The sequence below is a fragment of the Lasioglossum baleicum genome, chromosome 10 (assembly GCF_051020765.1).
Source record: "Lasioglossum baleicum chromosome 10, iyLasBale1, whole genome shotgun sequence".
In the NCBI taxonomy this organism is placed as follows: domain Eukaryota; kingdom Metazoa; phylum Arthropoda; class Insecta; order Hymenoptera; family Halictidae; genus Lasioglossum; species Lasioglossum baleicum.
The window spans coordinates 7,397,676-7,413,905 of record NC_134938.1 but is presented as its reverse complement, the minus strand read 5'-3'; the positions used below and the strand labels follow the sequence as shown (position 1 = coordinate 7,413,905).

At 43.8% G+C, this 16,230-nt stretch overlaps 1 protein-coding gene across 3 annotated transcripts in view; it reads right to left on the bottom strand.

The window, feature by feature from the left end:
- The window catches only part of LOC143212712 (uncharacterized), a 182,997-nt gene that overhangs the window by 47,691 nt on the left and 119,076 nt on the right, over positions 1–16,230 (bottom strand). The window contains exons 7-9 of one of the 3 annotated variants that reach the window (XM_076431787.1): positions 5,212–5,385; positions 3,679–3,946; positions 2,134–3,320 (exon numbers count right to left, since the gene is read on the bottom strand). The exons of the other annotated variants lie outside the window; for them this stretch is intronic. Coding sequence (XP_076287902.1) covers positions 2,873–3,320; positions 3,679–3,946; positions 5,212–5,385 — 890 coding nt within the window. The 3' untranslated portion in view covers positions 2,134–2,872. Of the gene's footprint in view, positions 1–2,133; positions 3,321–3,678; positions 3,947–5,211; positions 5,386–16,230 lie in introns of those variants that run through there. 3 annotated transcript variants of the gene reach the window in all.

The following is a 16,230-nucleotide window of genomic DNA, read 5'->3' as shown; positions in this document are numbered from 1 at the left end:
ATGAAAGAGGATCTGGGGATTGTATGCACTCTTTATTCCGCGTGAATCGTTTAACAGCAATTGTACAACCCGCACGGTAGGAAATTCGAATCTGAAAGATGTTCACCGGTTACTCGTCTGTGGTTTCTCGAGTCAACGTCGTTATTCTACGGTTTAACCTAACAAATATACTAAACAGGGGAACCAATAACAATGCTATTCACCGAACGCACTTTGCACACGCTATGAAGACACGACAGCCAGGAGCTTACAATACCTGTAAAGTTTCTTCAATGGTTAGTAGCAGGGGTGGGTGGGGACTCGGACATTTTGGGTTCAAATCGGATTTTACTCCTTCTTCACTCGTTGTTGGATTGAATAGTAATTACTAGACTGTGGATCTTTATGCATTTATGACACAAATTAAAATTAAAATTAAACTAATCTAAACGAAGAATACCAATTTTTATTTGGCTCCTGTGTCCCGCAACCAATGCAAACATTTTTCACTTTGCATAAAAATCCGCATTTAGTGATTACAATATTGCTGTTATTGTCGTATTCAGCCCGCGATTAGAAAAAAATAAAATAGTCTTCATACAATGCGATGCACTGTTTTCGTTTCTTGATACAGATGTTTAAAATTTGATGTCATTTACGTGAAATACGAAAACATTTAAAAATCTGAAAGAATACGGATAAAATCAGATCGAGTCATAGATTTTCGGGTACCCGCCCACCCCTAACGGTTGAACATAAAGTTGTTACAGGAAAAGTTTCGTCTCCCAGTCGGAAAAAATATGATAGCTTCTGCCTCGAAACGAAAAGGTGTAGAGCGTGCTAGAATAGTTGAGGAACGGAAGATTGAGGAGAAGCGAGACACGTTCACGAGAAAATGCGTTTGGGGACGGAGAATTTCGGTGGGAGATAAGTGTTGTGCTTTTGCAGTAAATGCCGACGCAGCCCGATGTTCTGTGTGTATTTCGCCGGGCAAATGTGACAGGTAAAGTTTCTTTGCCCGCCGCACTCGAATCTCATGTGAGTGTTCAGGTTCCGCTTCATCTTGTACGTTCGACCGCACTGTGGACACTTGAGCGGCGTCTCCGGAGCTGACGCGAGATGATTCCGTGTCACCTGCCTCCTGTACACGCGGGTCTTCCTGAATCCTGAAAAAAGAAACAAGATAATCCGTGTTAGAGAAAAATAATCGAAAACGTTTTCGTGAGCGACGCACTTTTTCACGAACGGACACTGGGGCGACGGATTAACTCCTGGGTAGCTTTATCAAACGAACAAGTCAAGGAAGCTGAAGCTCTTTCTCCTCGCTTGGCGAAAGCGCTCAAAAAATTATCCATTAGCTGCGCGCCGTCGAAATCGTCGTCTAGGACAGGCCTGGGCCTGGGCGACTGGCGGTTCGCGAGCCCAGGGGAATCGGGGGAAAAGTTACCCCCTCCTCTGCCGGTACCGGATTGGTCACGTGACGGTGTGGTGCATGCACGACAGAGGCGGACCGCGCCACGTGACCTGCGTAGAGTGGAGACACAAGTCTTAAGAGGGTAGACTTGTTTTTCCAGGACTGCAAGGGTTCGGGATGCACCTTCTCATTTCTCGATAATGCAAAGATGGGGTTTTTCAGTAGTCGAAAGCGCTAGATAAAAGATCAATCTAGACGGCAATCGCCTTCAAAATCCTATTTTTACGTTTACAAGTTTACGTTTAAAGTTGCCCGGGCCTGGTCCAGGATAATAAATAATTTTCTGAGAACTTTGCTGGAAGTTTACTGACTCGTGTGCTCCACGGATCCCTCCTCTAGAAGATCTACGATTTAACTTCTCTCTTTCTCTCGAGTAACTACAACTCGTCTGTTCGATCATTCCTACGGACAAGAATTCGTTACATTGCGGTTAGTAAAGTCTGCTGAATTGCTCGATTTATTACGTCCGAAGCGTATTGCTTCAAGCGGTACAATATTTATGTTATCCTGTGGACGCGAACCGAACTATACTCACAAGAAATCCTTCTTTGGAGTTCCTCAAGGTATTCACTAGGATATATGTATGTGGTATCGCTTAATAACGACTCGTCGATACAATTGAACCAGGGGTTAGATTCAATAATGCTGGGACAACCTCTAAAAGGAATACATACCTTACGTTTCATGCAACATGTATATTATTACTACATATTCGAACACACGCTTAAGACTGACTCGTCTACGGTTGAAAGAATCACTTGTACAGTCGGGAACAATGTTGACAATACGCTACGAGAAAGAGTGTCGCTAACATTATCTAAGAAGGGAGTCTGTACGCTGCAGCGTACACTTTCCAGTCACATTTCCTTCCACGATTTGCAATAGGACAACAAAACGTGATATCTAAATAAATACAAAAATAACTTAAAATGTATTAATGACCGTAATTGGTCGTACGAGAATGTCTTTATTTCATTGGAAAGCGTGACCAGTACGTTCTCCCAACTCGTTTCCCTTCTCCAATTGTTCATCCGACGATGGACAGTTATTGTTGTTTCACATAATGACAGAACACACAGCATTGTTTCTCGAGAACATGTTCACAAACACGTTGACGAAGAGTCTCTGTACACCAGACACCATAGCGCGATTATACACCCCCGATTTAATCGAAAATGACATAAAATAACAAGGTAAAAATACCAAAATTTCTTCTTCAAGATTAAAGATTCTTTCAAGGCTTATGATTCTTAATCTTAAAAGAAAATTCGTTTCTTTTTTACCTTGTTTTTCACGTCCAAGGTCAACGTTGCAGGGGATTCCTTATCTCATTGTCGACCAAATCGGAGGCGTAGAATCGCGCTGTACAAAGAAGATTCTTGTCTCGCATTTCTGAACACGTACAGGAGCGACAAGCGACTAGTGTTTGCTGCGAATGTGTCTGTCAAGGTTGCCCTTCTGGGTGAACTTGAACTTGCAGATGGGGCAGGTGAATCTGGGTTCGACGCCGCACTCGTAATGTCTGTGTCTCCAGAGGGACGTGAACACCGCGTACTCGCGGTCGCAGTTGGGACAGGCGTACTTCTTCTTTCTCTTTGAGGTTAAGTTCCTCTCTGTAGGAACCTGTTGCTCGCTCCTCTCCGTGGTCAACGCCCGGCCATCGCACTCGAACGACCGATGACGGGTCAACGAGGCCATCAGCGCGAAATTCCGGTTGCACTCGGTGCAGACGTACTTCCTGGGTGCCCACCGGTGAATCTTGCCCACCCTGTCCCTCAGGGTCATCGATCGCAGATGCCTGGTGTAAGCGACAACCCTCGACGTCGACGGCAGCGCCGGTACAGTCCAATTCGACGCGCTGTAACCGCTACCTGGAAAGGAGCAAACCAAAGAGAAAAGATTTAATACACTGAAGCATGGTAACCGCGATTCAGCGTGATCTGCGAACGAGAAACGAACAGACAATTCCTATGAACGTAAAATACACAGTATATCTTTATTCGCAACAGAAACAATCCAGATCGTCTACAACGTTCGAAGAAAACATTCGTGAAACCCTGTTTCGCTGATTCCGTCGGACATAACGAGAACGTAGTGGAAACGAACTATAAAGCGGCTGCTATCGGCCAGCGAGGAAAATCGGGTATGTACAGAAGTGTCGTTCGCGGTGAAACGAGACTAAACAGTTTTATAAATTCTGCGTGAAATCGTGGTACGAGGCGAACATCGTTGCCTGGATCTCTCCGTGAACGTCCAGGACTTGTTGGGGACCGTATTGAGCGTTCTGGTCGAGGAGATGCTGGTGCCTGGCCAAGATGTGCTTCATCAGGCTGTTCTTGTACCTGGTACGGTGCGGACAGAACGCGCACTTGAACTTTGGATCGATCCCACACTCGAAGTCGTGGTGCCTCTTCAGATGGTGTTTGTGTTTGTAGGTTTTGCCACACGTGCCGCATGTGTGCTTGAACACTGAGGTGGACGGGTACTGCTCCACTGAAACAGACAACAAAGTGACTCCGTTAGTGGAGTACGAACCGGTCGTCGAACAATCTCATTTTCCAGTCTACACGGTAGTCCGGTCTCGAGCGATTTACCTTGAAGAATCGGACGATTAATCGGAGACAGGAGAAATATAGGAGAAAATTGTTTTCTGTTTTTTCGTTTTTCTTTCGGGGAGAATGAACGTGGCAGACAAGTCTTTCGATACGGAACATGACAGATTTTTATTAAATCCGCGATAACTGGCCTCTAAATCACGGGATTCACAAACGTAGACGCTAGAGCGCGCCGCAACACTCGCACATGTTTTTGATTCCGATTATTGTATACGTCGAAGCTGAAGCAAAGGTTCGCTGTTTCAGAGATCGCTCGTCTTCTCGGATTATCCTGCGAGCGATTCACTCGATTCCTGGAATATATCTCTGTTTCTTTTCTTTCTTTGTTCGGAGAAAACGACGATGCTTCTTCGTCGAGAGGCTTGCTTTGCGTTTTACCATTCGATAGAAGTAGCATGGATACACTGAGAGTAGAGGAGAGTACTAGCGCGTTCACCGACGCTCCGAAGCGATATAGAACGACATATCGATGCGTCAACCACTAATGCAACATAGACATTCATTTATTTGACGAGAGATCCTCGAAGACAGCCATTTTGACAACGACGAAGAAAATAAAAAGGACTGAAACTGTCTGGTTTTTTAAACCAAGCAGTTTTTAAATAAAATGGTGTCGCTCGCTCCGCCATTTTCGGGAAACATTGCGTTCACGGGAAGCAGCTCGGATCACCCTTCACCTCTGTCGTCGAGGTCGAAATGGATACAGATAATTTTTACTTTGCATAAATACTCAGAAGGCTGAGCTTGACAACAAAGGCCAAGGTCATCGGAGCTGCTTCTTCCGAAAGCGATATTCACCGAACGTTCATCGCCAGTGAGCGACTCTGTCATCGATACTTCGTTTCTAATAAAATTGGACACTGAACGACTAACACCGGATCACGGATAAACAGTGTGATTCTGAATAAAGGTCGCGGTCAATCGAGACGAAGACGATCGATAGATCAGGTGGATACTGTTTACATCGGTCCATCTACGTCTAAAAACTCCACATCTAATCGTTTCACCGATCGCTGGAATGACAGATTCACACTAAGGGATTCCGGTGTTGTCTGACGGGGGCTGTCCGAGGTGTGAAGCCCTGCCTGGCGTGCTTCATCATGTGCACTTGAAGATAGGACTTGTAGGTCGCTCTGTACGGACAGAACGCGCACTGGTGCATCGGTTGTTTCCCGCACTCGTTAATCACGTGCCTCCTCAAGTTTTTCATCTGGTGGTAGCGGCGGTCGCAGTTGTCGCACGCGAATCGTCCTTGTCCCCGAGATCTCCTTCGATCCTCGGGCACGCCGGTCATGAAGAACCTCATTTTCACGTACTCTGCAATCAAGAAAGAAGAGGGTTCCTCGGTTAATTAAACGCCACACCGCGGAGTCGTCGTTCCTCCGGCCGATCGTCGCTCGAAACGATCTCTCTAGCCGACGAGCTTTCGTCAATTTCGACAAACAAAGCTGTTTTTAAGGGGCTGTTCTCCTTTCCAGGATTGCGAGGCTGTGGGACGCGCCTTCTCATTTCTCGATAATTAAAAAAATGGAGTTTCTAAAGTCCTAAAGTCCTACTTTAGGATTATTCGGTGGCATGTAGCTATTTTCATAAAGCTGCGACAGCTACACGCCGAATAATGGAAATTAGGCCTCGTAAACGTAAAAATGGAGCTTTTGAGGGAGACAACTAGGGGTTGGAGGGTACCCAGAAATTCAGGTTCGGGTCGGGACCCGAAAATTTGTATTGTTTGGAGACCGGACCGTCACAGATTTTCGTCATAAATCCCCGGGTACCCGAATAACATTAATTTTCGTGTGCCAATCTTCTATCTGACGGTTTTGACTATCGAAAAACCCCATCTTTGCATTATCGAGAAGGCACGTCGCGCACCCTCGCAGTCCTGTAAAGGAGAACACCCCGTTACGGATGAGGAAGCAAAGTCTCTCCTAGTCTGGAAAGAAAGAAAACTGGACGACGCGAGGTACTGACGCATGCACTCGTTAGGGGATACACATTCATGACTGGTGAAGGATGATCCGACAAATCAAATGACGCGGATGTAGCGACGAGTATGATGTGCGTGAACATTCAAGTGAAACGATGACTCGCTCGCCGGAGTATTTGGTCGACCGGGTGTGATCGAGTCGCCGAGGTGGACAGTGGTAGAAGAAGGTAATAGTACAATTGCCAAGCTGCCGCTGAGGCATATCGGGTCGGTTATATTTTTGCGATAAATACTGTACATCGAACTAGCAGAGGCTGACCGTTTCTCATCGGTTATATGATGAATGGTTGTGCTAAACGGCGACCTGTTACGGATAAGGAAGTCTCGGATGAATGTTCATCACGTGCTTCGACATGCTGGTCCTATACTTGCTGCGATGGTCACAGTATGGGCATTTATGGCTCGGTGGTTTGCCACACTCAACCACCAGGTGACGTCTCAGCGATGTCCTGGCTTTGTAGCACCTGCCGCATCGGGGACATCGGAAAATCTCCGATAACGGCCTCTTCGCCCATTGGTTCATCAACCCCTGACACGTGGGCGCCGCGAATCTCACTGAAATCGATATTGATCGGTTAGCGGGCCGCTAACGTTGCGATTAGATAGCGTTACATTCCACATTCAGAACGCAGAAACTTTTCTATTCGTATCTCACAATGGCCAGGCTGAAAACGGGTTGATACAGTCGGGCTAGAGGATCAAATCTTTGTCTATATCTGAGAATTTTCTGGTCTCCAACTCTTCAGCACCACTCCCAGCTCGACTTTATTTCCAGAGCCAGGAAACTGGACTTCACAGGATGCCAGTTTAAAGGTGGGGGAAAGGAAAGTTCCCCGGCTCTGGTCAATTGAGGCGAACCCCTCCCCACCACAGCGTCCACTGTCCCCTTCCAGTAAGCACAGTTACCGTGGAGACAGCACGCGCTTCGCCTGTCGCGAGTAGCTACGAAGGGTGGGTCAACGAAGACACGAGATACCAGCGAACGCGACGGAGGTGCGCCATTTTGCTCTTGATGCGGCGACACGTCGGCCACTCTGAAAAACAAGATAACTGGTCAGCGAAAATCACGATCAGCCAATTGTACAGTTCACAAAAAGTCAGGACAGTGACTTTTCCACGACAACAATACGCGTTAGTATAACTGTTATCCGAGACTGGCTGGGTTAAATTAAACAAATGATAAATGTCTTTTCTTCGCGGAAGAAAAGTCTGATTCTGACAGTTTGTTTCATTTTCTGTTTCTCTTGTTTATTTTATTAAATAGATATTATAATATTGATTCGTGTTCGATCAGGCTGAAGCTTGAAGTATAGTCGACGACGCGTGTGACAAATAGAAAACCTAATGGCGAGAGGAAGTCGTAAAATCTTGTGACTGAATCGTTCGGTTCATTCGCACTTGCGGTGGTTTATTGTCGGTTTCTGGGTACCGAGGTAAATGGGAATGATTTCGACTGTTTCGATGGGCGTGGGATCAACGGTGGAAGACTTCTATTATCTCGTAGGGCACGCCGGGACAATTGTAGAACCGGCTTCCGGATATACTGCGGATCTTCATGCAAAATAAAAATTGCCTGCAATTGTTATTCCTTCCCTTAGTGATTTGAATAGAGGAGAAATCGTATATCAACATCTTCAATTTTCAAAATGTTCCAGCAATTTTGATTTTCATCTACTCAATTTTTGCTATAAACGCACAAAGTTCCGCAGACCGGAAATTCGGGTCGGATACCCGCCCACCCCTAGTATTGTACATTTATAGCAGAATTGAGTGGGTGAAATTAAAAATTGTTGGAAAATTTTTAAAATTGCTCATTTGTCAATTTTACAAATTGCCCAGACGTGTCTCAGGGTCTATGTTCGGGCTCCGGTTGCTAATACGTGAGCTCGTTTTGTGCACGACTAAGATGGATTAATACAGAAATCAGGTAACGTAGTTAATACTCATGAAGGAATCGAGAAGAAGGTAGTCTCGGTTTGTAATGTCGACCTCGATCTCGATCACTTGGAAAAAGCTTAAATCCTAGTACGCGCGAGTTTTCTCCTGTCGGCAGCTACGTCTATGTATACACATCGTGATCTAAATAGTCTCTGCTCGCTTCTCTAATAAACTCTCGTTGGTTACAATACTTTGCAGATGTACACGTACAATGCGCGTGACTTCAATACATTAATTCCTCTTGATCTACGCATTTCTCGTATCTACAAAAAATATATAAAACAATTTGAAAAAAAAACGGAAAGAAAACATTCTATTGCAAATGCTGAAACAAATGAATCTCTTAATCATGTCGGGCCGAACTGCGTTCACTAACATGATCGTAGATCGTGATAAAAGAACTACTTAGGTACAGAACAAAACCCTTGACCTCCATTGGACACGCTAGGCCGCAGACAATTTCTATCCCCACTCCTATGAAGTGTGGAAGGGGCTTTGGGGAGGAGCAATATGAAATAGTGGGGGTTGTGAAGCGACGGAGTGGGAGTTGTCCGGGCCTGGACACGAAATACAACGTTCACGCGAAAAATTATCGTCCCAAGAATCGTTGGCATCCCTTAGTTCTACGAATAACACTATTCCGAGTAGCTGAACTACGAGGGCCATCTAGCAAATCTTATTCTATAAACAATGGTTTTCCCTCGATCGGAAAATTACAATATACACGATCACCTCTCGGAAAACCATAGGGGAACAAGACAAACTTTGATCATTGCACTTTCAATATACAAAGAGAACCGATTCCTAGATACCATGCATCGTTTGCAATTCGTTCCAACACTTGTTGTAAAAATATATATATTATATATATGTACTATTGTATCGATACGAATAATGTTCATCGCATATCGATCTCATTACATTTCACTATTCCACGGAACTATTCGAACCAGCTCTACAAAGCTCTTTCTCTCTATAGAATGCAAAATGGCTTCGACGGTACCGAAAATGAACGATCTAGTTCCCCGCGTCCATGGAGGATGACAGTTTGTTTCCGTTCGGCATCGCGTAGAACTCGCTCAGCAGTTTCATGTGTCTTCCGTTCAAATGGGTGTTCAGACTGGACTTGTGCTTCGTCTTGTACGGGCACAACGGACAATGGAACTTCGGCTCGACACCGCACTCGTGCTTCAGGTGCCTCGCCAAGCTCGAGTAATAATTGTACACCTTGCCGCAGTTCTTGCACGGATAGGTCACCCTCTGGTTGATCAGGAACCCTCCCGACGACCTCCCTTCTGAAAAACACGGAAGCCAGAAGAAGTGGACATTAGAGACGATCGCTAGACCAATGGGACACTTCGGGACTGGGTTACCTCGCCACGGAACGGTACGGTCGGGTTAGCTGCTCAGAAATTACCTTGGACCAAGTCGGGAGCTTGATGAAGCAACCATCCAGAAGAACCATGCTCTGCACCGTTTCACTGTAATTAATTCCGATTTTTAAGCAGAACATCCTGGCCGCAAAGGATCAAAACACCTCAAGAAATTGGAGAAATGCAGATGTTGCGTTGACATCTTCACGGTGTCAGTGTGTAATCCGTGTAATCAGTGTGGAAGAGTAAAAAATTCATGAACGATACTTATACCTTTACACTGATATTGTGAAGATATAAATATGATGTCGCTCTTATATTTCAATGCAAGATGTGCATCTTCTCCAATTTCTTGAGGTTCTGGATTTTTCACAACCAGGATGTTCTACTTGAAAATCTGAATTGATTACAGCGTGTGTGTCTGGCAGATTTTTGGTTGACTTTTCTGGATGTCCAAAGTGATTTTCGACCATCTAATCCGGCTAGACCGTTCCCAGGAGTCTGTTAAAGTTTATTCATTCCGTCCATTCATCATTATCCATTCATCTCGACTAAACTGTGCTTCCTAGATTGAATTAGTGGAAGTATATATTCCAAACGAAACGGGGTACTTTATATCTTTGACATGACGGTGAGAGGAAGATCATAGTTTCGTTGGAAGAGAAGGAAATTCTGGGATTATTGCTAGAAACCATGCAGAAGTATTAACTGCTAGTTGATCCTGTCCTAGTGGATTCTTCGAGAGTTCTCCTTTCAATGAACCTTTTAATACTAACAACGTTTAATCGTGAAAATGTATTTATGTTCGTACAACATACTGCTGCCGTGTTTTTATTTACAGTTTTATTTACAGACGTAGAATTTATTTAATGGACAATATTGAAATAATATCACAGAGATGCTCCGAATGTCGCGGGGGGCGTCCGGTTATATTCGAACGAGTACGGACCGAAATCCTCCTGCGAGAATTACTCCATCAGAACCGGTATACCTTGTTTGCTATACCGGTGGAGAACGGATTTCGATATGCAGAAGATCTTCGCCGCTTTCCTCAACGACAGGCCATTCGCTACAGCTTCGACAGCCGTCTTCACGTGTTCCAGCTCGCATTTGCCGTACCTCTTCCTGTAAGATCTTGATCTTCCGTCTTGAAAATGCGATCCTGCAACACGAGTTCGTCGTTATTATCATCGAACACGACGCGTCGAGCATCGTCCACTGGAAAAACGAGAAACGTTAGCACCCTCCGACGCCGTTAGGTTGCACTGGGGATCTAAGAAAGTAGAAGAAACTTTCACGGAACGATCGTATATTGTTCCCGTTGGCTACTAACAGAGTGATCGAACAAGGAATCATGTGAGTGATGCTACACCGACGATCCACAAAACGATGAAGCAGAAAATACACGCGAACGATCGAGCAGAACATCGTTATTATTATTTACACCGGTATGGTCGCGGGTCCTTAAACGTCAGCGTGGATCCTTCTCATGTGACACTTCAGATTCCACTTCCGGTTGGTCCTGTAGCTGCAGTAAGGGCAGCATTGGGCTTTCTTCTGTCCGCAGAACGCCTTCACGTGCTCGACCAAGTGGTGTTTCCAACGATACGACTTCGAGCATTTGTAGCACGTGTACCGACCCGTGTCGGGGGCGGTGTTTTTCTCGAATACGCCTAACGGGTCTCGTTCACCCCTGAAATAGCCGTCCGGCCGGAAGTCCGCTGCGTCCGGGACTGTCGAAGGATCGAATACCTCATAATTCTCCCAAACGATCAGTTCACCTGAAACACAAAGTCCGACTCGTCATTCGCCGCACTCGGAACTCTGACTGTCTACAGGGGTGGGCACGGGAGGGGCCCCTCAAACTCCTGCTTCCCCCACCAACCTCCCTTTCGAAGCGCGTCCTTCCTCCATGGTAACGATGGACGCTGGTGGGGGACACTGGTCGCTACAGTAGGGACGGTCTGCTCTGAAGGGGGTAGACTCGTTTTTCCAGGATTGCAAGAGTGCAGAGCGCTTTCTAAATAATGCAATCATCGGGTTTTTCAGTAGTCAAAAGCGCTAGATAAGAGATCAACATAGGCCTCAGTCACCTCCAAATTTCCTATTTTTACGTTTACGAGGCGTAATTTGCAGTATTCGTAAACATAAAGCTGCGACAGAAAAAATAGAAAAAATTAGAGGGCAATCAAAATCTTTTATCTAGCACTTTTGGCTATATACTGAAAATTCCCTCTTTGCATTATCGGGGAATGAGAAGGCGCATCCCGCACCCTTGTAATCCTGGAAACGAGTCTACCCCCTTAATTCAAACAAAAATGCCCACCCCTGGACTATCGCAACTGTCGAGGATCGCGCAACGAAACGACCAGAATTTCAAAGGATTCGGGTTCGTTTATTCACGTAGCAGTTTTCGATCGTTCGGCACAATCGTCGCTCGTTTACTAGAAAAAGAAGATGTGCAATTAGATTCATCGTTACGAAGATGATAGACAGTCTTACAGGGTTTATTTTCCGTGAAACAATGTATGTACAAAACGACAGGTGCGCACTCGCCTGAAAAACACTGTTCTACACTACCGTTCTCGGAACGAAATAGTTTCGGCGTTCCAGAAGTTAGGGGAACTTAGAATCTACTGCAGAACTCTACTCGATAAATGTCGAAAGGATCTGGCCTATAACTGTTCGAGGACGTCCTTATTGGCGTCGCTGAAGTGCATCCTAGTGACGTGCTTCTTCAGATTCGACTTCTTGTAAGTGCGAAACGCGCAAAACGGACAGCACTGTTGCTTGTCCTTGCCGCAGAATATTTTCTGATGTTCAACCAAATGTCCCTTCCGTTTGTAGCTCTTTAGACACCTGAAACAGGTATACTTGTACTCGGGATGTTTCTCGTCTTGTTTCTCCTCCTCGATCGAGTCTTTCAAGTCGGCGTGCTCGAGGTGATCTTCATCGTCTTCGTCGTCGAAGTCGTCCGCTAGAATTTGATTGGCATGATCCTTGGGGTCCTCTTCGTCCCTCGGGACACAATCGTGGAAAGGGTCGAGCGTCCGCAATGGATCGTCAGCCATGTTGCTCTCGTAGAAATGAAACGATTCTGAAACAAAAGGTCGAGCAATTAGTTTGGATCGTTCGAGGACGGCTCGCTTTCCCGTAGGCAACAACGAACGATCCAGGTGAAACGGAAGAACGTAACGAAATGAAAGAGAGGACCGTATCTCGAAGAATTCTTGTCGAGGAAGTCGGATATGTACACAGGTATTTATTTAAAAAGCAATCGGCTGCCGAACATTGTTAGACAGGGACACTTAACCGCTGCGTAGTATAGTTGCTCGGTCTATAGATCTACGGATCTATCGAATCGGGTGGATAAGATAGACTAGATCATCATGCATCGTAGACAAGCGACTCGTATAGTATTCGTCCTAACATTAATAACAAGTACGGCACCACCGTTCACGTTTCGCACGACGATACAAAGAATTAGGTGAAATAAACCTGACACTCGCTACCTCGTGGCTAACTACAGCGATCCACGAATTACCGTCGCCACTAATGCTAACCCGTTCGTCTCTCGCTATTTCGATATCTATATTTTTTTCCGCGTCGAAGAATTTCTCTGTTACAACCTCTCGAGAGGGCATTGCGTACCCTCACAATTTCTCCACCCGCAATTTTTCCTGTGACACAACTGTTATAAACATGTGAATTATTTACATTTAATAAGCTTATCTACACGTCAAAGGAACATATCAGCGAACTGACTTTTCGGATCAGCATCAGACGAAACGGCTAAGTGGCGCGCACTAATTCGTGGAACACCGTGCACAAAATGGCTCCGAAGCCAATCGAAATCGACATTCCAATGTTCTCGAATTTTATCCTTTTTCTCCTAGATTAGATATGATTTGACAATGCGCGGTTCGCTCGCGAACAGTGTCGCCGTATCGAGACCGTCTCCCCACTCTACCTTCCCCGCTACTGGAGGGGAGGGGACAGCGCTTCCCCTGATCCGGCGAAACCGCTCGCAAACGCTCCACACGTTTCTGTTTCGCTTGCGACGGACATTTTCCACGATACGTCGGATATTACTTGTTATCGAATTAAACTACACGTTAAAATATAAACTTTGTCCGTCTTGAATGATCTGCTACTTGAAATTGTTGCTCGTCGATTCTCTGTCAACTATTTATTGCACGAAGTTATTGAATTTGGTGTGTTCGCGAGGCTGAACCGTTGCTCGAGCCACGCCGCACAGTGGTGCGAGCAGGGAAAAAAATCAATTTTTCGAATGTTAGGTACATAGATTTTTCATTGCAATTTCGTTTACTATATAGTTGGAGTATTTAAACCAATAAAAATTTTTTATAAGTATCACTTATTTCTAGGAATAATATGACATGAAAGTTTGGATAAAGGAAACCTGCGATTTTGGCTTATAAATGCGTCTACGTATAAACGCAGCCACAAGAATCTAAAACATTATAACACTTGAACAATATTATAATTTGATTGTGTTTATAATAGATGATTTATTTAACGTAGCTTTAATTAATGTAAGTGTCATTTATTTATCTAAAACACAAATTGAAAAAGAGCTATTTTGAATAGTAGAATTAAAGTTTAATTTGACATAACTTGTTTGCGCCAAAAAGCGCCAAGATAAAACTTGTTGCAAATCATGCAACACACTTTAAAGTACATATCCAACCAGGTTTTGGCTGCGAACTCCTGCGAACCTTGCTCTGCGACCAATTTTTTCTAACTATAGTCAGTCGCATGTATCCGTGTACGCTCTCTAAAACGGAATAACTTTTCTAAACTTTTACCAAACGATCTGATTTTTTGTGATCAATTAAATGCAGTTGTTTACTAAATAACGTGCAAAAAATTTTTTGAAAGAATAGCAATTACGTAAAAAAAAGCAGTTTAAAAATTTTTTTTATTTGTCCCGGTATAGAAAATTTAAAATATATGTTTAGTAGATCTATGTTAGTTATACAGGGTGTCTCAAAATTAGGTCCGGAGCCGAAAATGGGAGGTTCCTGAGATCATTTCAAGCGACATTTTCCTTTGAAAAAATGTCGTCCGCGGCTTCGTTAACGAGTTATTAACGAAAAACACGGACCAATCAGAGCGCGAGCTAGACGCGTGCAGCCCGGCGCGCCGGCAGCCGAGTGTCGGTGGCACGCCGCGATGTCGTAACGAACAAAAGTTTCTCGATGATGTGAATCCTCGCCAATTTCGATAAGCTTTGGATATGTTGTCAATACCATGATTCTGAACAACATTTCCCTTTACAGTTTCTGTCGATCGGCTTTAGTTTACGACATTATTGTAAAAATTTGTAATTGTAAATCGATCGATGTACTATTTCCTATCCGATTTCGATAATCTTTGGATATGTTGTCAATACCATAATTCTGAACAACATTTCCCTTTACAGTTTCTGTCGATCGGCTTTAGTTTACGATATTATTGTAAAAATTTGTAATTGTAAATCGATCGATGTACTATTTCCTATCCGATTTCGATAATTTTTGGATATGTTGTCAATACCATGATTCTGAACAACATTTCCCTTTACAGTTTCTGCCGATCGGCTTTAGTTTACGATATTATTGTAAAAATTTGTAATTGTAAATCAATCGATGTACTATTTCCTGTCCGATTTCGATAAGCTTTGGATATGTTGTCAATACCATGATTCTGAACAACATTTCCCTTGACGGTTTTTGTCGATCGGCTTTAGTTTACGATATTATTGTAAAAATTTGTAATTGTAAATCGATCGATGTACATACTATCTCCTCGCCGATGTCGATGAGCTTCATTTCAAAGGAAAAAGATATTTAAAACATCGAATTTATAACATATTTCAAAGTCATCGAAATCGGTGAGGACCCACATCATCGGCAACTTTACCCGAACGATAGAAGAAGCACAAACTTATTGAATCAAAAACTCACTTATTCAGCCGTAAATCCATTTGACTACCACATACAACCACCACACTTTTACATAATTGTTGAACTCGTAGCACACTTTTATAACTCGTATCGATATCGAACGAAATTACTTACTCCGACGCGGAAAGAGTTCGATGCTCTTCGCGATGCCGCGCGAAACTGTTCTCTCCCAGCGTACAATGTATTCGATGAAGGCGTCGTTTAAAACAAATGAAATCGTTCCCAAGGAGATATTGATTTTTCGAGAATCATATGATTCTCGAAAACACCGATTCGAAGATTATGTAAAGGTGTGGTGGTTGTATGTGGTAGTCAAATGGATTTACGGCTGAATAAGTGAGTTTTTGATTCAATAAGTTTGTGCTTCTTCTATCGTTCGGGTAAAGTTGCCGATGATGTGGGTCCTCACCCATTTCGATGACTTTGAAATATGTTATAAATTCGATGTTTTAAATATCTTTTTCCTTTGAAATGAAGCTCATCGACATCGGCGAGGAGATAGTATGTACATCGATCGATTTACAATTACAAATTTTTACAATAATATCGCAAACTAAAGCCGATCGACAAAAACCGTCAAGAGAAATGTTGTTCAGAATCATGGTCTTGACAACATATCCAAAGCTTATCGAAATCGGACAGGAAATAGTACATCGATTGATTTACAATTACAAATTTTTACAATAATATCGTAAACTAAAGCCGATCGGCAGAAACTGTAAAGGGAAATGTTGTTCAGAATCATGGTATTGACAACATATCCAAAAATTATCGAAATCGGATAGGAAATAGTACATCGATCGATTTACAATTACAAATTTTTACAATAATATCGTAAACTAAAGCCGATCGACAGAAACTGTAAAGGGAAATGTTGTTCAGAATTATGGTATTG